Source organism: Macrosteles quadrilineatus, unplaced genomic scaffold (assembly GCF_028750875.1).
Source record: "Macrosteles quadrilineatus isolate MER2022 unplaced genomic scaffold, UCM_ALF_1.0 Scaffold_4__1_contigs__length_99947679, whole genome shotgun sequence".
NCBI lineage: Eukaryota > Metazoa > Arthropoda > Insecta > Hemiptera > Cicadellidae > Macrosteles > Macrosteles quadrilineatus.
The window spans coordinates 26,983,605-27,009,022 of record NW_026542597.1 but is presented as its reverse complement, the minus strand read 5'-3'; the positions used below and the strand labels follow the sequence as shown (position 1 = coordinate 27,009,022).

The 25,418-nt window shown below is 33.2% G+C and overlaps 1 protein-coding gene across 1 annotated transcript; it reads left to right on the top strand.

Moving 5' to 3' along the window:
• The first annotated feature begins 1,539 nt into the window (after positions 1-1,539).
• On the top strand, positions 1,540-25,392 carry LOC128993592 (uncharacterized). Its single transcript, XM_054417579.1, has 6 exons — positions 1,540-1,694; positions 15,174-15,266; positions 17,146-17,293; positions 19,965-20,098; positions 20,926-21,075; positions 23,661-25,392. The coding sequence occupies exons 1-6, from the start codon at positions 1,580-1,582 to the stop codon at positions 23,813-23,815; spliced, it is 795 nt and encodes a 264-aa protein (XP_054273554.1). The 5' UTR covers positions 1,540-1,579; the 3' UTR covers positions 23,816-25,392.
• Positions 25,393-25,418: the final 26 nt, after the last annotated feature.

Genomic DNA, 25,418 nt, shown 5'->3' with positions numbered 1-25,418 from the left:
ATTAATAAAAAATGTTGAAATAATATTTTATTCGCCAAGCCAGACAAACCTACGAGCCACTTTAACTATTTTAAGCCTTCAAGATGTAGTGAAAAATGATGATTTATTATTTCACTTTTGTTTGGATACTATAGTGTAGATTTTATTTATATTAGCATTGTTATAAAACATTTTATAAATCTGTTTAACACTTATAACGCATTGCGTAAATAAAATTGTTTATTTAAAAAGAAACATTTCAGTTTTGGAGGCATGATTTGACACAAATTTTAGTTATTATTTATTTAATTTGTTGTTTTTTATTTGTTATTGTTTATTCCTTGTCTTTGTAAAATATTTTGTAAATTGCGATGTAGTGTGTACCAGGAAAACTGCATGGACTTTCTAATGGACTTTTAAATGCTGTATTGTAATTGGACACTATGCTTGTAATGTGGAGTTGTTATCTAAATAAATAAATAAATAAAATAAATAAAAAATAAAATTTAAAATAAGGATATTTTTTTATTATATTTATTCCGTATTTTTTATTGTAACTTGTTTGAAATATGTATGTTTTAGGGAATTTCCCTATAGGGAAGTAGCTATTGCCGTAGGTCTCATGGTAAGACCTAGGCCCGGGACCGATTTACTTTTTCATTTTGAGGGGTTTTATGGGGTAAAAATGTGTTTTCTCATTTTTCCCCCTTAAAACACAAAATTTATCAATTTTTCTCCAGACCTCTTTAAACAGCTTAAAAAAACAAATAATTTAGTTTATCAAAGTCTTTTTGTACGGTGATTGGTTACGGAGAAAATTAAAAAAATTGTTAATTTAAAATTCCTATGTTATTCTTATAGAGAATGTTTTTGGATATATTTCGATCAAACTTGGCGGATTTATTTATTTCATACTTAGCTATTGATATTTTAATTTAAAAAAAAAAAACTTTATTAGTTTCCCTGTTGCAGCTAACCTAGGTACTCGTTAAACATAAATGTTAATTTAATAGATTAATTGAAAATAAATCCAGGCAAATGGAAATTCGCTGAGTAGACAGGTTTGCTGCAGCGGGGGTATTTTTTTATATTTTATAGTGTGTTTTTATTAAGGGTTTTCAACATTTCCTTGAATGAAGAATTTGTTTGAAATTTAACGTTGTTTATCAACGAATAATTATGGCTCAAAATTAAGTGATATTTTTAATTTGAAATAATATGTAAGTTCTGTAAATCATTTTTCAAAGGTTTCAAACTAAAAAAGGGTTATTAGAATTTAGTTTCATGTCTTAGATAAATATATTGTTAAAAATTCAAAATATTATAAACTTAATCTTAGGTGTATTTATTAAAGATTTTTTTACTTTAAAATTCCTCAATTCCATCTAAAACAAAAATAACAATTTCTCACCCCATTTATTCGCCACACACCCTCATCACCAGGAAGCAATGAGGATGACCCTTATGTAAATATCGCCCTTGCTCGCAGCTTCATCTCTCCCACCTTATATAATCCTGTTGTCAGTCCATTGCATAATCCATTACATGTATCCACTTTCACCTTGCTACGGCTCGCAGTGTGCGGACTGCTGGTGTAGCCATGTGTCGCGGTGGTGCTTCGCCCCTCTGGGTACCCGCCCTCGCCCTCTGGGTAGTACTACTGTCAGCCCCATGGATACCCGCCGTTCACTCCGACATCTCTGTCAATGCCACCCGTGAGTTTTCTAGTTATTTGGACGATTTAGGGTGGACATAACCTAAAAACAATAAATGAGGTTAAAATAACAAATACACTGTAGGTAGTTTATAAAATATTGGAATCAACGAATCTCCTTTAGTAATTGTTTTCATAAAACAAAGGAAAATAAATTAAGGGCAAATTAAAATGCACAAGGTGTTTACTTGTATAGGATATCACAAGAATTTTATTAATCTTTAAAAATCTGTACAAATAATTATCTCCAACCATAATAAATGAAGCCTTGCGCCTAGAACAAAATATAATATTTGGGCATTAAATTCTTTGTGTATTAGGATACTAAAGACTTTTAGCCATTTTTTTTTTTGAGAAATATTTAAAATTAATCATCCAACTTTAGATTTGATTTTAATGGTAAATAAAAAACTAAATTACAATTTTCAAACATTAATGATCGTTCATTGGCATTAAAGTGACATGAAAAATATTCTTTCATGAAATGTTTTCCTAAAAATAGTTTTATTTTATTTTTTATTTTGTGTGTGTTAAGATTTTGAAATTGATGTCTACATACATTAATTTCTTATTGCTGCAAGGTAGAACCTTGCTTCAAAAGACCTACTTCTTAAAATCAGTATTTCCCCCCAAATCACCGTTAAAGTATTTAATGGTTAGTACATCATGGGATCACAGCCTTTTCAATTGAACCTTTAAAAGTTGTTTTAATTAGCAACTGCCTTCATTGATGGTATTCCAAAATAACTCAATAAAACTTAAACTTTCTTCTATATCTGAAACTAAGAAAACATACAAATTTAACTGTCAAAAGCTTTAGCATTCATTATTTATTTGACTGGAATTAAGCCATTTAAATTTCATATCAGAAAATTTTGCATATTTTTCAATACAAGTATTTTTCATACACCTTTCAAAATAAAATGTTTACAATATAGATTGAATAAACTGTTATCATCAACTACTAGTTTTGTTTTTGACGTTACTATCTATAACACTTGTATTTTGCCTGTGCTCCATCGAGCATTCAAGTAATTAATAAATATACAGTAATGTTTTGTAATATATTCAGTCATGTAAACAGTAAATTATAGTCCGATACCAGTGAATTTAAGGTTGATCTTGTAATTTGTAGTTAAATTTGTACTAGTGATACATGGTATGATGATATGATGCAAGTATCCTGTTTTTTGTTTTAGTTTTTTCATAGAGTTAAGCAGCACTATACAACAAACAATTTCTTTAATAAAAATTGTTCCGTAAGATTGTACGCTTAAAATTGTCTATTCAATTTATTGTTTTTTGTTTTATATTGATCACATTAATTTGTATCACCTAAATAAGCTTATAGAAAATTCCAATACAATCGAATGTTTTTCAAGTACATTTAAGTATTTGTCACTATTATGATTTTTATAATCGTTAAAGCTTTATGGATTTTCTTAAATAATTTTTTTTTTCTGCACATAATTGTATTTCACATATTTTTATAAACAAAGTCCTGGAAAATAACAAATACAAATACGAAAAGATTCAGTGCATGATTTTATCTCTTATGGACGCTTATAACAAAATTTATAATAGGAAAAGTGTAGGGGTGCAATGATTGAAAAATATACGTTAAAAAAGAGCTTTAAATATTATTATAGCTTAATTTGTACAATCCGGTTTCTAGGATTCGATAAATACAGCTTTATATGAAGGTCTATGCACGGGCCAAGGACAACCACTCGGCTTCTGAAGCAAGTACAGTACTGTTAATGGACAAGTATGGCTGGATATCAGATTATCTTGTAGAACTGTCCAGGAGGAACAGTTAACACATTTTTAAATTGTACTAAACAACAAAAGCCAGCACACGGTTAACAATGCCATAGAAAACGCTACTCTGTTAACTGAGGGAACTATATCGTACTATATGTTAAAAGAGACTGCAAAAACATACGAGATATCGTTGAGTTTGTGGGATTTGTATGTGTAGGTCTATTGATTTAAAAGTAATTTTAAGGCGATTTTGTTTTGCAAAATGTTACGTTATTTGTATCTTATAATTGCCCTATATATTACTTGTCTAATTGGTTGGCTATTTTTCCATATTGGACACTTTATAAGGTGATATGGAACGGTTTTTATATAGTCAAAAAGAACATACATTAATTAATTCACCAAATACAGCATCTTAAACCCACTAATTGAGCAATTTCAATGCCCTTTGATTTCCGTGAGAACCTATATATAATATTTTGTCTGTGCTTGCAATAAAAATAATCTTTAAAATTTCTTAGACAATAAGTGACATTTGTTTACTATATGTATTTAAAAAATATAAATTAAAATAATCAGCGTTTGCTAACTTAAAACAAAAGTTTCAAAAACAAATTTAATGTTGTAAACAAATTTGATATAAATGTAATCTTTTCTTGAAAATCCTCCAATAAAATTTAATAATCAGAAGAAGTATAGGACTTATTCCATCGATATAAATATAAAAGATAAATGTATACATTAACAGTACAGTACATACAACATTCACTGTATCCTCAAATTTAAAAACATAAACATAATAATTCTAAACTAAATAAAATAAAATAAAACTATGAGAAAATTTGCTAAAATACAAATATAGGGATCTAGATTTAGTGAGAATATTTCAAAACTAAAATTCATAAACACAGTCGTACCCTTATAAAACCGAGTTTAAATAGTTTTGTGGCATACAGTTAAGCTATATACTTTTAAACCATTCATCTCCAGCACTGGATTGTTTTTTATTTACGTTTAACAGTAGGCCTACCTATCAAAGTTTTGCTAAGTTAGCAGTTAGGCTACTTTAGCAACTGTAATGATCATGCCCTAAGTAATATATATCCAGTATTTTGGCCTCATAAAATAACATTATATTACCACATAGCTTCAATTCTTATTTCAACTCAACAGATACAATGCAAAAGGCGTTTTTGCAATTTTTCGAGCTGAGATGTAGAAGCGCGATGGGTCTGTAGTTAGACTCGGCGAGAGTTGTTGCCGCGGCACGTCGCGACCTCGGCCTACTCCAGCTGATCGCAACTCTTGCACTACTGACTTTAACCCAGAGTCGATTGGCAAATAATATGCGATTGGCCAACTCCTTTGTCGGCTGCCTCTCCCCCGCATCAGAGATTAAACTCTTTACATCTTGATTTCTTTCGAAATTCGGAAGGACATCGTTCATAAATTGATTTTCGAGACCCGGACTGTAACAATATAACGGACTATAACGGGATTAATTACTTTAGAAATCCGTGCATTGATGAAACAAACATTTATTGTAAACAACAACAAAAACTACTTCTTGATCGAATTGCTCTTCAGTAATGTCAATCGACAAAACTAGTCATGTTGATCAAATGATTAAAATGGTATAAACAGTTTATCACTTGTTATTCCATTTTAATCATTTAATCAACATGACGAGTTTTTACTACCGGCATTGTGATTTTCACAGTGTTTTAATTAATCTAAAGGACATACCACAATGTATTAATACATTGTTGATGTGGTTTCATACAATGACCTGACAAAGTTCCAAGGAACGAAACTAGCTCTCATACCAGAAACTGTGGTTGGATAAGGTAATCCTTTTATTTAATCAATAAGAAAACTAGTCAAATTTAACAATAATTATGTAAGCCTTTTTTTCTACAACTAAACATTGCTTTTCGTTATGAAACAGGTTCGTTATTTTTTTGTTAAACGCGGAAATTAGGAACCGCCCTAGTTACGCGCCAAAACGATGCAACACCCGCCATAATGAGCCGAGGCGGGATTTCCGCGCAAAAAGTTGTTTGCGGACATGCTTTGGTGACCCACAGAGCCGAAGGTGTTTGCTGATGTGTTAGAGGACATTAACACTTTCGATGTGTGGGTATGGGATCTTCGTGTTGAGAAACAAATTTTAAACACGGGTGAAAATGGAGTTAACAATTAAGATAATCCAACGGGATTACTTGTGTGTCTACAATAATGTTTACTTACAAAGAGTATTCGAATCAACCTAGTGACCAAACCAATAATAATTTGTATTTAATAATTTGTCGTAGTAAAGGGTTCAAAATGACTGAGATTGTTTTTCTTAATAATTCCTAAATATTTAATAATTATTTTATTAGTATTACTCATACACCTGCATTGATACTCTAAATAAAGTATAAGAGATAGCGAACAAATGGTGCATTCAAAATCAATTCTAAACAATACAAATGTTTACAAAATATATAGAGGTGTTATTATCTTTTTCATTATTATATTTTATGTAATATTATAATATTAGTAAGATACATAAAATATAATAATGAAAAAGTTAATTAATGAAAAAGTTTTGCAAAACTGTGTTTCATAACATATCTACAAGTTGTGGATAATTTTTTGTGCTTTTGTAAGTTTTATATCATCCGAGGAATCAGCAGACAAACTAAACTTCCACTGCGTCTTTGGATTGCTGAATATTTTAGCAACCTTTACTAATTATTATTGCAAAATAGACATAATTAAAAAAACATCCTTGACAAAAACGTGTATTCAATCTTAAATTGCAAAGAGGCTATAGGATATAGGTTTTGGGGTTTTAAATCAATTACCGCAGTACCTTATCACGTTTGCTTTTTCAGGGAGGGTATTTGTTATAAGTGCTTAGTGAACTAAACAACATCCCAAAAATTGCCCCACAAATAACTTGATATAGGCTTACTCGACAAAAACTAGAAAGAATAGTTGTTGATAATTTATTTTTGAATTTTTAAAAAATTACCTCTATATTCATTCTATAGGTAAGTATTAAAAAACACAGAATATTTAAACTAACTCTTGTTTTTTTTTTACATTTGCCAACCCCCACGACAATAATAATTGGTGTAGGCCTACATATAACTTCGAGAGGGAGAGTATATAATTTAGAAACTTAGGGAACTGATTGTTGGTGCTGATGATTTGTCTGATTTAAAATCGGACCAACAGGAAATAAATAAACTATCAGTTAATTTTTGAACTATCACAAAATGTAATGCAATTAGTTTTTTCGGTACAAATCGAAATTTCATAGTCGAGTGAACGAAGGAAACGCATCTATGTGTCAAATTAAGAGTAAAATACAATGTTGTTTTTCCAAGTATTTATGTAACTGGACCCATGATCCTTTTTCAATGCTTCGTAGCAATAACAAAATGTGCATATTAATGTAACTTAGTCAATGTTAATTATTGAACTCCTAAACCTTACCAGAAATATTTGTTTTAGTTATTTGCTTTAATAATAAACAAGCTGTGTTGAGAAAATACACACAATGTTGAAACTGCACAATCCCTTTTGCAGCAAACCTTGAACACACAGCTAGTAGATGTTACCATAGAGATATCATCAAGTATTTCAATACAGGACTGGTGTACTCAAGGACAAAATAATAGCAGGGAAACTAAATAGCATTGACCTCCAGCTGGCGAACAATCCGTGAGGAAACTTTGTCCTTCTTAGCCATCGAAATAAACGACAAACAAAATAAACAATGTTTTTGAAATAGAATTATAAAGCAACATTCATAGTGGTATTGATTTTAATGTATTGTAAATCGACAAGTGAGGTTAAATACGTTTGTTCCATTTTTTGTCAAATCTCTTCAGGCAGAGAAAATGTTTAGTGTTTGACGTGTATACCGTTGTTGACCTCCCCTGCACGTATAAATCAATTATTTGATCGAATGAAAATATATTTGTTGGTAATTCTTTTAAATACATAAATTCATGAATTAAGTGGAATAGCTTTCTTACATGCTTAATAGTAAGAAAAGTATTTTAATATGTTTGTAAAGTTTTTACATTTACTTGCTTGAAATGCATTCGGAGACATATTTTATACTTATTGACAAATCAAAGCCAATAATATTTTTGCTAAGTAAAAATTGTATTTCGTTCATTATTATGATTGATCAAAGTTTCAGCTCGTTATAATGTTCTAAAATAAATACTTTAAGAAAATGAAAACTTTTGTGCCATGTTGTTATTAACGGGTTTAACCCGTTCTAATGTTCGATGTACATAAGAATGCCATTAGAAGCCATTTACAGTTGATTTTTGTTTACTTCAATATAGCTGATCGTGATCAATAAGCCAGTACGCAATATTAACATTCGGATTACTTATTTGGTAGTCAATTATATAATGCAATGTACCGTAAACTATATAAAACCAGGGACAACGTTACCTATAATTGAGACTTTTTCGTTAACTCTAAATAAGTATAATTATAAAGTTTTCAAAAGAAATGATAATGTATCAATTGAATTGACAATTTTACTATTAACAATTAATCCTTCAGGAGAGTTAAACCTCTGGAGTGATTCAAATAATTATTATTGAAAATAAAAACAAAAATTACAAAGATTCTTTTTTCACAAAGAATAAGGTGTAGGCCTACAGGAATATCTATCCTGACACATCGATTATTAGATTCTGAGTTGGTTTTATTAAAATAGTTTGTTTTGCATTTGAGCTTTTTAAGGACTTATGTCCCTACAAGCCACTAATTAATTAATAATCTTTTACCGCAAACTTAGTAAAAATGTTATAAACGTGAAATATACCAGATAAGTGTATATATAAAAAAGGTGTTCAAAGATACAGCTCGTTATAATGTTCTAAAATAAATACTTTAAGAAAATGGAAACTGTTGTGTCATATAGTTATTGATATAAATACTATGGTTAAAACTGTTGTTATGTCTGATATACATTAACTGTTATTTTATATATCACGAATAACCACTGAATGTTATGAACCCTGTGATTTGTTTACTGTATGGCACTTTGTTTATTTCAAACTGCTATCATTCCAACAATGCCAAATTTATTCCAAACTACTGACCCATCTCCATTACAATGATTACCCTAAAGTAGAGTAGGCCTAGTTGAAGGTTAGCAGTAATTCGCTACTTATCCGTATAACTTATGCACCTTATTTTAAACTATCAGGAAATCTACCAGTATTACGACATTGTTCCTAATAAAGATTATTTAATAAGTATCATGTCAATTTAATACCGTAAATTTCAGGGCCGATTGCTCTTCGTATCATTTTCAAAATGAAAAGACTTTTTTAACTGGTTATTTTTAACACCATTACTTTATTTACTTTTTTTAATGGAAACACACATATTCTCTTAAAATATTCCTTAATTGAAACACAGACAGAAACTATGCATTTTTGCCATTTTAAGATGCTTTGGAATCTCTTACGAAACAAGAAAAATATTCTTTATTTTTATGGAGTCATCTCTTAATCCAAATTAAAAATTATATGGATTACTTACGTTCAGAAAAATAAAATGAGTCAATTTGATAACTATCGAGTAGTATTTTTAGTGTTGCATTGATTTTTAGTTTTAGTATGATTTTAGTACATATAAAATAGTATAAGGAATATACTAGCTTTGCCGAACATGTATTTTTTTCTAAAAGTTGAAGAAACTATTTATAACGATATTTTCTTTGATAATAAATCCAATTTTATTTAATCCTGTTCCTCACCAGAATTGAGGGACTCAAAATGATTTTGGCACCAAACTAGCATCAAGAACACCGATAAGTGATACATTAATCAAAATTAAAAGTTTGCAATACCTGCAGACTGCGTATAGTGGCCCACGATCATCCAACACGATTACGAGTTTCGGTATCCATCTTCAGATCCTGTATAACAAAACGTACAAATTTTCCGACACATAATGTCACGTCCCGGTTTTTAAAACACAGTCACAAAACATTCAATTACGATTAATCTATTTACAGTAGGCTTACGAATTGAAAACGAGAGACAAAAAGGAGCAACGCATGCATTTCAAGTGTCAAGTCTCGACTGGAGGTTATCCAGTCGGGACTCGACACTCGACCCGACGCGGGTTCAAATCCCACAAATCACCAATAGATTGTCGTGTGCAGCAACATCAAGGCATAGTCTGAAGTAATGTGAAAAAGCTAGGGCTAGAGTATATAGCTCGTAGGATGTGAATGTGGGACATCCCTATGGAGACCTCTGTGGACATCCTCAAGGTTCAGATCCCACCAATCAACAATGGATTTCATCCATGATAATGCCAAACTTCTATGCATAGCCTATGGTAATTTCAAGAGCAATTCTGGACTAGAATATAGCGTCCTCCTAGGATGTAAGGTGGGGCATCGCCATGGAGACCTGCACGGACATCCCCAAAGTCCCGGATTCAGATCCCGCCAATCAACAATTGATTTCATCTATGATAAAGCCAAACTGCTATGCATAGCCTATGGTAATTTCAAGAGCAATTCTGGGCTAGAATATAGCGTCCTCCTAGGATGTAAGGTGGGACATCGCCGCGAAGTCGTTGACGCCTCCAGAGACATTGTGAAAGCACGGCCTATAGGCTATTGCCCGAGTTATGTCATTCCAAGGTCATGCTCGTATGAATGCCGGCCAATCGGTAGTTTGGTAACCCTACTCAATGTGTCACCAGGCCACTGTGCACGTGCATTGTACTGGGTATTGTCAGGATTGAGCAATTAGTACGTATTTAGTAATTGGATTTCACAATTGCCAATGGTTGCATTCATAAAGGTGTTTTAATTATTGTTAAACCAGAAATCCGTGAATCTTTATTCATAACGATTTTACAGTGGTTGTTAAGTTGGATTCAAAATTTGATCTTGATACCAGCTCTTTTTCATACTAAAACTGATACTAATACCATATAGTCAATGCTAATACTAAATTTATACTGGGCCTAGATGCCAGTTGTCATTTAGATATCAATTAATGAGACAATACAAATTATTGCTATTTTGGTGTACAACTAAATATAATTGCATTGCAGAAAAGTTATTCGTTTCCACGCAAAGTACGGCGTAAACGTAAAAACTATTCAAAAATTTACTTCATTGGTAACTATGTTTGATTGGATCGTCTCAAACAAGGGTTAAAACTTTGTAAAATAACCGCACTTTAAAGGGGTTCATGTGTCAGCAAACAAATTTGACCAACTTTAAAACTGCTACGAGCATTGTATTGAATTGAAATAATTTGTAATCCTATTGTACCGAATTACTTTATCCAATGGCGATATTAACCAATTCAGTATCCAATGGAATCAGCTTTTTTAACCAAACTGCACCTCTTAAAATCATTACACCTTTGAAAAGTATAAACAATGTCTCCCTGCAAATCTGAGGAGTTAAAACTCATGGAGCTACTTAAGCTGAAGGGTTTACTATTACTGGCCCATTTCTTTCCTAGGACGCTAGGCACGAGCCCGGAATTGTTTTTCACATTACTTCAGGTTAGACCTAGGGGTTACGGCAATATCACTTAGATAAAATCCATTGGTGGTTTGGTGGGGTTTGAACCGAGTCCCGCGCTCAAACCACTAGATCAGCTCGCTCCCCCTATTGAAACAAGCTGCATCGGCGTAAGTTATGAAAGTTTTTTATAATTTCGAAGTAGGCCTATAGGGAGATTTGTTTTGGGTTCTTTGGCCGGAGCCAAAGTTTCTGAACCATACAGTACAACTGGAATAGTTATGGTATGGTATGAATCGATTTTGTTTTCTACTGACACCCTGCAGCTTATTTGATAGTTTTATAGAGACCTACCAATATCAATTTCCCTGCATGAATTGCTAAATATAAGCAAACAAAGAAAAGTAAATACAATAACAATAGCTTGTTTTTAAACATCTGTTATGTTAAAATAATATTCATTTGAAAAAAGAACTTGTCACCTGTGGAAGTAATTTCAAGAAAAAAACAAACTAAAGGTTTTTAGAACAAAACATATAGGGTAATGTAATTAGAACTGCTGGAATACAACTTTAATTGAAGTAAAAAAATTTAAAAATCAAATTTATATTTTTCGTTGAGTATTACATTGGATAAATTAATGATGATGCTTGGTGACAAATATGTGTTTGGGCCATTCTGGATCAAAGTTTTGAATCGCAAAAATAACACTCCCTCGCGAACGACCAGTTGTACCTCGCCCGGTCCGTTCCGTTCCACAGTCTACAGACAGGTCCGGTCCGCCGTTCCCAGCTGGGTTTCCCACTAACCCAAAGCCACAGATCAAGTTCAATGAGCATTGCACAATACTTATGTCACCATTATCCAACCGGCACGCGGTCTGGGGGAAAGTGACGGCACCAGAGTTGCTTTGTGCTTTCTCCGCTACCTCATCCGGCGCAGTTGAGCCGGTGACCTACATCCGGCGCTGAGTCATGCTTGCACCATCCGGCAGACAAGACGGCTGCTGCATCCGTCGGTTGCGAGATGGGTTTTGTCGTGCGAGAATATGAAATTACGTGAATCCGTCTAAAAAAGGTTAGGAGGTGCGTTGTGAAATTTACTGAGATTTGTTATTGTTGTGTTTGTTGTTGTTTGAATGTGTGATTTCTAAATACAGGGTTATTACAAATGATGTTCCTGATTTTGATTATAAATATTACTGGGTTATTTTGTTTCAAGACTATTTTAGTTGGTACCATTGGAAAGAAAAACTCATAAAGTTTTATTTACATTGGTTTGGGTGCATATCAGCTGTTTGTCAAGTCAATTGTTGTAAGTGTTGTGTAATGGCTGAATTTAAAGGCGGGAAAGCTTTTTGCCAGTTGGAATATTACATTAACCAATCTGTTATTAGTGTGCAACGACACTTTAGAACCAGGTTTAACGATGATCCTCCTAGTAACCACTATATTGGCAAGTGACACTTGAAATTTAAGATAAATGGCTGCATTTGAATGTTACTTGTAGTAGGGCTGAACTTAACAAGGTGCTGCCTGAGATATGGAATGATTTCGGTAGTCCGAATAATGACACACCCCTGAACTGGCCTACAAGATCTCCGGACATCACCCCCTGTATTTTTTTCTTGTGGTGATACATCAAAGATAAGGCGTACACACCACCATTATCAGATAGGATACTTGAGATCCAGCAACGGATTACCAATGCTAAATAGACCTAGACACACTTTTCAAAGTCTAGCAAGAGCTTGACTACATTATTGACATCTGTCGTACCACAAGGGGTTCCCGTATCGAGCATTTACAGTTCTGTGTATCTGTATCGAAACTTTTTGAGTTTTTCAACAGTTGTAACCATTTTATTTCTTTGTATAACAAATAAAACTATATTTTATGTATGTATGAAATCATGAACATCATTTGTAATAACCCTGTATATATTTTTTTGCTTTGAATGACACTTTGACTATAGAGCAGCCAATGGTTGTTGATTGGCTAACCATGTTACAAGTGTAGTGGTTAAATGGTGTATAAAAGCTTTGGATATCTTGCAATTGAAATCCTCTGGAATACGTAGTTCCAAATTAAGAGGCTACTAGATGTGTGGAAATTTGATTTAACAAGTGTAATTTTCGATTTTCTATAATATTGATTATACAACAGAGGGCATTAAAGGAATAGGGCGCTAGCTTAATGGTCGAACTCGAACTTTATGGGATTATTGGATTTCTGTTCAAGACGAACTTCTCGCAGCAAAGCAATCCCGGCCATTAAACATGTAAGAGGTTTGGCTGACATTCACTAGAGTTTGTGATTTTAAAGTGCAACTAGTGTGCAACACTTACATACAAAAACTACAAATGCAGTGTAGTGTGGTGTGAACCCTAGTGGAAATTGTCTTTGAAAGAAATAACTTGTGAGAAATAACCTAGAAAAGAACTCAGAGGTGTTTATTTTTTAATTTATTTTCTTTAGCACATGTATAAGACTATCTTTGACGATTATTGTCTGGATTGGATTAGACCGGATTAAACAGTTCTCCTTTTGGTTGTTAAAACTCTTAGATACCCTGCCAACCAGGATCGGAGTTTTTTTTGAGCTCATCAGGACCCAATCCAAAAGCTTAAATCTAATGCAGTTAACACAGGTATAAGTATATTATGAACGTTTAATCACGTTTCCTAATAGAATCTAGGAAACGTCTGGCCAACTGGAATGACGCCATACTACTGGAGTGAGTGACTCATCACAAAATCACATCTTACGTTTCTGGACAGTGACCGTAAAATAATGAAATGTCATGGTGTGATGCAAACATTCGTGGAAGTCGTGTCCGCGTTACCAACACAGATTTGACCAGAAGAAACATATGAGACACTGAGAGTCTGAAGTGAATCCGATGTTTCTTGGTTTTTACATGATCGTTTATAGATACCGTAACGAATCTGCTTATGCATCTGCTGATGATCTGTTTATAAGTCATATTTTTGTATACTTGACTCGTCTTACATCACTCATAAGCTACAAAAAGGGCGTACTAATTGTATGCGATGGTAGGCTGATACAAATTCGATTAGTGTTTTAAAGTCCCCACAATTTAGGTCGGAGAGGTTAACAGTTTAAATTTAAAAAAATTAACATTGGCCTCAAGGGTTGCCATGCTGATGAGGAAATAACAACGAAATATAAGCAGAAAATCCAAACAAGTGGATGAAATTCCAATCACATGTTTTATTTACAGCGTAGGGTGAAAATAAAGAAGTCTGTACATTACATATTTTTGGACGACATAAATAGTCGTATAATAAATATTATATAACAAACAAATTATGTACATAATGAAACACAAAGTTAAAATTAAATTGCAAATATAAAAGTCCTGAAAGTAAAATTGACAGATCAGTAGTGCATGTTGTTTTTTGTACACTACTCTATACTTACAAGCGATACCACTAGCACAAAGTGCATACGCAAACAAAACAACTGACGCCATGAACCGACACTAGGAACTCCGCCGCCATAATATTCCATTATAGTCTGTACATTTATCTAGTTCAGTTATAATATTTGTTTTGTGTAAAAGATTGTATTTGCTATAAATCATAGGTAACATACCCGAATGATTTTATTTTAATTGGTTTTTCCACCAATAATGATTGCGTGCTGGGCTGGCGCCACTATGTTGTGATTTTATTTTTACTATACTCGTTTTCTGCCTACTTTGATATTTCAATGCTTTTTTCAACGTTAAAATTAAACGTACTGTAGTACATTAACGTAACAGAGTAAATAAATATTTTTAGTTCTTATCATGGTATATTTTAGGGTACAATTTAGGCATATCTTTGGTAATATCATTGGCTTTTACAAATTTTGGAGTTATACTCAAAGATGTTTGCACATATCTACGGTTTCTTGTTGTTTATTATCTTTAGTATTTATATTGTTTGCAGTAAAAAGTATAAAATATTTATCGGATTGTTTTTGCTGGATCAAATTATGGTTAGTGTCTACCACCAAACAATCAACACAGGTTGTTGTAGTAGTGTAACAAAGAATTTGTTTTAAAAGAAATCGAATCTTTAGGAATGGTTGATTTTTTGTTCTTCACTCGTTCTTTAATTTAAATAGTCGAAACTTTGGTTTAGTTAGCATTGTCATGACAATACATAAATCCTTTTTACAGCTGAATACATCCACTCCTGTAAGAAGACGGATCCAAAGATCAACGCATGTATCAAGAAAACGTTTGACCACTTGAGGCCGTACCTGGTAGCAGGTAATATCTCCCGATTTATTTCAAACAATCTAGAAAAAAACAAATACAAATTAGTAGTAGTTTGTTAGTCAATTGCAAGTAGATATCAATATACAGGGTTCCTCAGTAAAAATCCAAACTCCGGGAAATTAATGTAAGGATCAGAATAATGAGAAATTAAAGCAGGTTTTTAAAAATCGTTTTGCCAATCAGATACCCAACGTTTTTTACGTAAACAAATTTATCCTCAAAATTTTCAAACCAATCTTTATGAAACTTGGTATGTATTTGTAGTGAGGCAAAATGGGGTGCACCATGAGTAGCTTAGCCTTATTTAACAACTAAATATTTCGATAATTTCAAATATTTTTTATTTTATCGTTTGAACTTGGTGTCGAATGATGGGAAATTTCAATTGCTAAATAAAAATGTCTTGAATTTTTAAAATAAAATCTCCCTTTTTTGTAATCTTAACTAAACAAATAAAATTGACCACTATATTGACATGTTGAATTGGACAAAATTATTTTTTTTTTAAACAGTAAGTAGGTTACCTATACTTTAACATACATATCGATTAAACAGTTATTGCAATGTTTATGCATAAATAAGACTTGGTGGATAAATGATTAACGAAGCGACTTTCCTGATTTCCTGATTCCTCTTTATTTTGACCATTAGAACAATTTCCCGTAATTTGGCTTTTTACTCACGAAACATTCTGTGCATGTATTCTGTATTTTCAACTTGACTTTGATGTACATATATTGCTTGTTGTGACTTTTACTAACTTTTTCATTTTGACTTTTATAAATACCTATCATATAATGAACATTGCAACTGATAAACCGAAGGTTGTTAATTTATTGAATACCTAACAATACCTTTTGTCAATAAATAAAAATACGTTAACAATAAATTTGAATCTTAATTTCAATAGCCAAATACGATTCAATGGCTATAATTAATTTTGCATTGTCGTTTATTTCATACAGTCAGTTGTTCTTTTAGTTTGTTGACAATTCAATCTTGTAATGAATTCATCTCATATACCTTTGTTATATCGTATTATTTTGAAGATCAATAAACATTATTATGTTATCAAGTTTACGACTGGTGAAAGTATGATTGAGGGTTGATTTTTAACTGTGTGATTAATTTTTAAATATAGACTAAATATGTACATATCAATATTTTAAAAGTAAAATAACATACACAATTTAAATACTTTACTGATACTTTCTTTAATACTTTCTTATTACCACTAATGTAATCTATTCATGGGTTAAGTTGACTATACAATATTTAGTTTGTCCACAATTATTCCATCTTGTCCACAGGTTTTTAAGCAATTAAAAGTTAATACATTTTATAACAAATTCTCTTTGGAACTCAGTTATTAAAAATTAAATTTTAACTTTTATTGAGAACACAGCAGTCCTTTTTGTCCCAGCAGCCTTAACTTCTTAGATACCTGCAGCAGTACCTAGGTATGTCGTGCTGCGTATCTATTGTTTAGAAGGCTGTCAGACCTAAACAACGAATCAATGCTGCTTTGGAGTAAACAGCTAAATCTGTAGAGTTACAATTATTCAATATAAGTTTACGACTAATACACACTTTTATTCATTATTATTTAACCGTAAAATTAATTGGTCCCATACTTTGGTAGCATACAGGTTTGCATGAGAGTCACGAAATATTTTATTAACAGCACTAAATATGGACTCAAAAAATTTTTAGTTTCCTTTTTAGACATATATTGTACAATAAAAAAGTAAACTATTATCCCACAATTTTATATATTTTTTGTACAAAAATAATTATTTTAGTACTAAAAAATTAAAAATATATCTCAAATCTTTTTAAAGTCCGTTATCTAGCTTATGTGTTTGCATAGGTATACCGGAGATCAAGCTAGCGTCTATAGAGCCAATGAGCATCCCCAAGATGGAGATGCAGAACGGCCACGGAGCAGTCAGAGTGAGGGCGGTGTTTGGCAATATGACTGTATACGGCGCGAGCAACTACTCTGTCATATCAGTCAAGTGAGTATTACCTAGCCATATCAGTGATATGTGCAATATCAGTAACAGTAGAACGTATATTTGGCCATAATGCAGTCAGGGTGTGGGCGGTATTTGGCAATATGACTGTATACGGGGCGAGCAACTACTCTGTCATATCAGTCAAGTGAGTACCACCTAGCCATATCAGTGATATGTGCAATATCAGTAACAGTAGAACGTATATTTGGCGATAATGAAGTCAGGGTGAAGGCGGTGATTGGCAAAATGACTGTATACGGGGCGAGCAACTACTCTGTCATATCAGTCAAGTGAGTATCGCCTAGCAATATCAGTGATATATGCAATATCAGTAACAGTAGAACGTATATTTGGCGATAATGAAGTCAGGGTGAAGGCGGTGATTGGCAAAATGACTGTATACGGGGCGAGCAACTACTCTGTCATATCAGTCAAGTGAGTACCACCTAGCCATATCAGTGATATGTGCAATATCAGTAACAGTAGAACGTATATTTGGCGATAATGAAGTCAGGGTGAAGGCGGTGATTGGCAAAATGACTGTATACGGGGCGAGCAACTACTCTGTCATATCAGTCAAGTGAGTATCGCCTAGCAATATCAGTGATATATGCAATATCAGTAACAGTAGATAGAATGTTTGGCCATGGAGCAGTCAGGGTGAGGGCGGTGTTTGGCAATATGACTGTATACGGGGCGAGCAACTACTCTGTCATATCAGTCAAGTGAGTACCACCTAGCCATATCAGTGATATGTGCAATATCAGTAACAGTAGAACGTATATTTGGCGATAATGAAGTCAGGGTGAAGGCGGTGATTGGCAAAATGACTGTATACGGGGCGAGCAACTACTCTGTCATATCAGTCAAGTGAGTATCGCCTAGCAATATCAGTGATATATGCAATATCAGTAACAGTAGATAGAATGTTTGGCCACGGAGCAGTCAGGGTGAGGGCAGTGTTTGACAACATGACTGTATACGGGGCAAGCAACTACTCTGTCATATCAGTCAAGTGAGTACGTATCACCTCTAGCCATATCAGTGATATGTGCAATATCAGTAACGCTGTTCAGATTTAACCTAGATATTTTTATTTCTAGTTTATATTTTAGCAATTGGCTGAATGTAGAAACGCAACAAATCAGTTTGGACACCCAAATTACCGTTAGAAAAGGAATTGACAGACAAAATAACAATAAACCCTGCAAGTGTAAGTACAAAGTTACCAAAAGCGTTTATTTATCTGCTTTGAAAATCGAATGTTAAATTATGTGACCAAAATTTGAATGTAATGTATATTCAGAATTTTAAATATCTAAGAGTAGACATCCTGTCTCTTATTCTCACCATACCTGTGCTGTTAAGTTAAAGTGTATTTAAGGGATTTGAGCTGTGCTTAGCCCAAGACCATGTTCTTCATAAGCATGTGTGAATGAATATCTTTGCATTCATTAAAACAAAATAGTACGGTTGTAATGACTGAGACTTTGGAAATGGAAACATAGTAATGTCTGAGATAACGAAATTCTTTGAATACTATTCAGAGAAAGTAAATTGAACTTGAACCCTGGACAAGTAAACATAGACGGCCAGACACGCAGGAAACTAATTCAAAACTTGTCAATGAACTACTACTACTATTGCTATTGTTTAGGTATCCGAAGGTTTATAGTACTCGCCTTAAAATCTTAAAGTGGCTGATTCAATTATGTAGCCAAATGCCACTTGTCACGGGGCTATCGAAAAATATCAACACTAAACAGTACCAAAACTATTTTTCCTACGGAAACGCAAGTTCTTTCGGCACATGAAACATAGGCATAATTAAGTTGTTCTAATTAATTTGTATACGATTGTTTTTACAAGAACTGACTTTAACTCTGGCGTACGTTCCCAACATTAATTGTTTGTTATTCTTGCATATTTTCTGTTTCTATTGTTTACATTTTACCGGTAATGTTGGTTTAATAATTTTTAGTTGGTTATGCTAGAATATTTCACAATAAAAAGTAAACAAGTTTACCCAGAAGATTTGACTTTGTAATTTATGTTATGATGCTAGTTTTTTTAGCTGATTTGGACATTACAAAGCACAAAACTGCGTTTTTTGAAAATCATTTATTTTACAATGACATTCAATTGTTCAATGCACTGCCCGCTCCCCTGAAGATGGAAAATAGTGTGGACAAATTTTGCAAAGGGGTAAAGAGTGTTTTTTTTTGTCACGCTGTTGTTACAGTGTAGAAGACTTTTTAAGAAATCAATGATTTTTTGTTTTTAGTTTTTGTTTATAAGAAATATTGTTTTATTTGTGAGAGAAATTTTGTTGACGCTATTATGCAGTTATAACGACTGTCAAAAATAAAGATATTTGAGTTTGAGTTTCTCTAGATGGATGGTATTAGTTTTTTAGTGGTATACATAGCTTTTGTGTATATAGTGCATTTTTATTACAAAACACAAAAATACTTTTTGAAAATATCCTAATGTCTGCCACAATTTCACTTAAGTAAAACTGTGTTTCTTCACACTTACCAGCAACTGACAGTCTCTAGAGGTTACCCTGTAGGTCCTGAACGACTAACCGTTTTCAAAACAAGGGGTAGCGTTCTAGGATGTAAAGCAAGGAAGAATGTGTTCAACCTCTAATATTTACTCCCTGTTCCAGGAGTGACATCAACAGACTCCGGATGGACCTGGGGCTGAGCATCCCCCGCATAGAAGCCACCGGGACATACGAGGTCGTAGGACAGGTGCTGCTGTTCCCGGTCCGAAGCCGTGGAGAGTTCTGGGCACTGTTTAGTAAGCGAATAGCAAATAAGTAATGTGTATGTTAAATGATCCAGAAGTTGTAGAAGTTTATTATAGTATTGCCTGGTATAGTGTTGTGTGTTAGGCTATAGCCACTAGCTGATATTCCAATCTGTTAAACTCAGAACCCTAAATACAACTCGGATCTTTATTGCCATTTTAATTCAAATCAATATTTGCCAAATAATTTTATTACCTGAGTCCATAAGTAAAACACAAAGCGAAAGAGTTTGAATGTAAGAAACTTGACATAGCTTAGCTTATTTGTTGGTTTTAATACATTTTGAAGATGGGGTATCAATTGAGGTGTGCAGGATAATTGGCAATGAATGGAATATTAGTGGAATTATTTTAATATCTAATTCATACAATCTTTTTTGCTAGTCACGTTAATTAGAATAGTAATAAAATCATTTAGAAGCTTAAATCAAAGTGAAGAACGGATGGTTTTCGTTCTAGACTATATCGTCCCTTGCTTTATAAATTCTAAGAACTTGGACGACCGAATTCAAAATTTAAAGACGCCCCCTACCTCTTAATAAGCCATGGAAATTCCATAATAACTCGAAATTACTACTTAAATGGCACGGTTGTCACAACTTTGGCATGATAACTTTAGGTAATAATGATCCTATCTAATCTTATTATCAGGATTGTCTTATCTCACATATAGATAGGCCTATAGAATCAAAAAAAACTTAAAAAGTTATTAAGTCTCGTCTCACCCTATTTCTTTACTTTTCCAAAAATGTAAATAGTAGTTAAAATTTCAAATACACATAAAGTAGCAGCTGTCTCGTGATGGTCGTGTGTTTCAGACAACATCACCGGTATAGGCAAGCTCTACGGCAAGGAGGTCAGGAGGAATGACGTCAGCTACATGAAGACAGAGAGACTAGGAGTGGACTTCAAACTGGGCAGTTCTAGGTTCAAGATCAAGGACTATCTAAATGGCAACAACGTCCTAGGTAAGATGTGGTTTTGTTGTCGGGTTAGGGTCAATAAAAAGTCTGGAGACCCCCAGTAAATTTTTTAACGGCCCTTACTAGAAAAACTAAATTCGGAAAACCTTTATGGTATGTTATGAAGTACTTTTTGGGCATAACTGCCACTTCGTTTACATCCCCCAAATGGGGGATTTCGGGGGAAACTCAATAATTTAAACGGTAAGACCCATTGAGTGACCCCTCATTTTGAAGGTCCTGATAAAATAAAACCGAAAACGCAAACTAGGGGTCTCTATCTCAACCCAGTAAAATATGGCAGTCAATTGAAATCCTTAGAAGTCTAAATTCTGATTTCTAAGGATTTCAATTGACTGCCATATTTTACAGGGTTAAAATAGCGACGTCTAGCTTGCGTCGCTAGTTTTCTTTTATCACGAACTTTAAAATGAGGGGCGACTTGATGGGGCTCAGCTTTCAAAAATTTTGAATTTCCCCCAAAATTCCCCATTTTGGGTTTGCGAACCAAGTAGCAATTATGGTCAAAGCCATAAAGGTGTGCAGAGTTAAGTTTTTCTAGTGTGAGCCGTTACAAAATTTACAGGGGTTCTCCAGACTTGAGAAGCTGTAAGTTAAATTTCAATTCTGAGACTTTCAATTGACTGCCATTTTTTACTGGGTTGAGATAGAGACCCATAGTTTGCGTTTTTGGGTTTCTTTTATCAGGGCCTTCAAAATGAGAGGTCACTCGATGGGTCTTATAGTTTGAATTCTTTTTAGTGTCCCCCAAAATCCCCCATTTTGGGGATGTACACGAAGTGGCGGTTATGCCCAAAAAGTACTTCATAACATGCCAAAAAGGTGTGCAGAGTTATGTTTTTCTAGTATGGGGTGTTAAGAAATTGACAGGAGGTCTCCAGACGTTTTATTAACCATGTATACAGTTTCCCAGACATCCGGGCATTGCTTCACTACGAAAGTCACTCCAAAACAAACCAGTGAAGCAGTCTCTTTGGGAGCCACAAGAGCCAGTGTTTTCGAAACAATGCATTTTGAGACAGTGTATTTTTAAGCAGTGCCTTCTAAATATACTGGTTTGGAGCTAGGTCAGGTACACTGTCAGTCTCTCTATTCTTTTCGGAGCAGAGACTTTCGAAGCAATGCCACACGCTGGTATTCCAAGGGGGTAGCGGTATTGTGTACCCCTGGAGTTTTATCCCCTAAGCAAAACTGACGTCACAGCCTAGAGGGTAAAATTCCGACTGCGAACTTTTGAGTTGCACAACCTAGGTTGAATAAACGGAATGTTAAATTAAACGCGTCTTTCACGGTTATAAGTTTAATCAGAACAAATTAAATTAGGCCTATAAAACTAATCTGTTTTAACTATCTAACTATCTAAAACTAATCAAGGTATCCCTCTTGATACCTAGATTGTACGGGTCGGAATTTCGTGAATTAAGCTCGAATGTAAGGCCCGGGTTTTTATCCTCAGGGCCCCCTGTCCGGACTCCTGATACTGTATACTGTATATGTGTTTTTATACAAATGCGTTTAATCAGTTAACTATTATTTACCGCTGTTTATATCAAATGTTGTAGGCGAATTAAATCTGTAAACAAAATATCAAAATAATTCAAAACCTGTTCAAATTTAAGTATCCTACTGTTTCCATGAAAAACGTTACTAAAACAATAATCGTCATATCACGTTGATAATTCGAGGGCAAAGCCTACAGTAGGTTGATACAGCAAAGGCTGTGGAATCTTACTCAATACAATCAATTACACAAATACACAATCTAGAACAAATAAATCAAAACTAACACATAGTTTTCCTGCTAAATATGGAATTTGATTTATTTTGATAACCTGCCTGAAATTGTTAAGTAAGCATTTGATAGTTAGTTCTGCTCGTTTACATACAAATGTCTTATTTTCATTTTATTTTATTTAAACATTCGTATTACTTTAAAAAATAATTACTCACGCCAATTTCCATATCTGGTCTGTAGGTAAAATTCCGGACCGTGTACATCTTGAGTTGCATAAACTCTAGTTATACGGATAGGGTGTAAAATTCTGTCTTTTATTTGCTAATTTAATCTACCACGCTCTGTATATTTTATTAGACTTCCAAATCCACGGGGAAATATTCCACCCGCGAACAAACTTGAGAGTGCTCAGGTCATAGTGACGTCAGCTCTGTTCAGTGGATAAAATTCCGGCGACCCACTTCAAGCACCAGTATCCCTGCTACCAATTTTGTTTATACAAGTTATTATACGAGTACGTTCGCTTGGATACATAATTTACTTATCTTATAATGTATACGAGTATACACTCTTCCTTCTCAGTATTTTCTCTGTACTTCTTTCCTGGGGGCCTTGGTTAAATTTTCACCAGCCACTAATGAAATTCAGCTAGGTCGTGATGCCGTGCCCACCTATTTTAAATGTTAAACCTCATGTTGATGGGCAAAAGATAGTTCTACAAGACCAATTCTTTTTATTGCAGAACCCATTTTCATTTTCGAATACCGAGTGATGAAAACTTGTTATAGATAATAATGTTTTGAACAAAGAGAAACTAATATAAACTTTTTTTCAGGTGAAGCTATGAACCAGTTTCTGAACCAGAATTCCGACGTCATCATAGAAGAGATGAAACCAGCTGCAGCCCAAGCCATCAGCAGGCACTTCAAGAACTTCCTTAATGCAGCCTTTCTCCAAATCCCGCTCAAAGTTTGGTTGAAAGACGGATAGCCATTCGGTCCGTCAAGTTGGATCTTGAGACCGTGTACCCCCAAAGATAACTGAAGTGAAGTCCTGTATGACTGCCTTAAGTAATTAAGTAACTGATTCTAAATTTATCCAATCTGATTTGTATTTGGTTTTTGACCATGTGATACATACCATCTAAATACACGCACACGTTCTAATAAGTTAGTATGTGTTTAGGCACTTAGCAAATACTTTTTATTTATTTCACTCTTCGATACTTCATTTTTGATTAGTGCAGTATAATAAGTTTTTTTAATAATGTTTTTACATTTTTACTAGACTTCCCACCTATATGGACCAGCTGTAGTTAAATTAAAAAAGAACGTAGTTGAGTGAGCTTGTGAATGCGCTAGTGTCTAAAATTCTATTTTATACCTCATCTTTTGTTGCTGTCCAGGTTAATGGGTCATGACAGTTGCTATCTATAACTCATCATAAGTCATTCCCTAAGTTAGACTTGGCAAAAAAGTTTGTGTATTTGACAGAATTTAGTGATTTAGATCAGCGCAATCTGTAGGTGGCTCACATCAACTACGACGATTTTGATAAAAAATCTTGCTACAATTCATGGGGATGAAATGTCTAGTTTTATTAATACTAATGATGTCATTTAAATGTTTTCGTATTAAGGCAAACATTTTCCATTACACAAAGTAAGCTGGTTACGTATTTTTTTGGGTAACCACTGAATTAAGATTAGGCTACCTTCTTTAACTGCACAATGGGTTTTGCATTTTAGTCATGACAATAAATTATCTTCTCGTGCTATTATCTGCAACTCTATTGAATATTTTGAAAACTTTTATTCATGAATGTTAATGTGATATGATGTGGTTTTCTGTCATTGTAATAAGAATACGCGTATAATAGTCTGTTAATATAATTTTTTATGAGTCACTTTTTTTAAGAAGGATGGAAAATAAATGTAACTTTTTAATATCGAATTTCAGAATGTGAATCGTGTGAATGAACAAATATGTTTCAACTGTTATTTAATTGGTTTTGATACAACTTTTAACAGTTTCAATTTAAGTTTTTTTTTTTTACAATTGCATTTAGCTTTATTAATAAGTTATTTATTAGCTGTAACATGTATGTATACAGATTATTAGTATAAATTAAATCCAGTTCGATTAGTACCTTATCCAGTTTTTAGTATCAGAACATCATAATGATCTCAACCTCATATTCATATCAATAGTTCTCATCTCAAAATATAAAATATGAAGAACAATTGGCTTTGATAAATAATATGTAGTTTCAACTATTAGTTATCTTTAGAGAAATAACATTGGTTGTTACTTAATAATGTTACTTTACCATATTTTTAAAGTTTTACCTTGTACTGCCAGTATCATTTTACCAAGTATTACCATTGACAAAGTGTCTGTTTCGATGTTGAACGAATGATGTTAGCTTTGTTATCGTCTGATAGAACATTATACAAATAAGATTAGTTTTTAATTACTTTTAAGATAAGAAATAGTTAATTCTAGTTAATTCATAAGTTTTCATTGTGATTTTAATTTTTAATCTACATAATGTTTGTAAATATTTAAATAAAGGCTTTTAGTAATAACCTTGG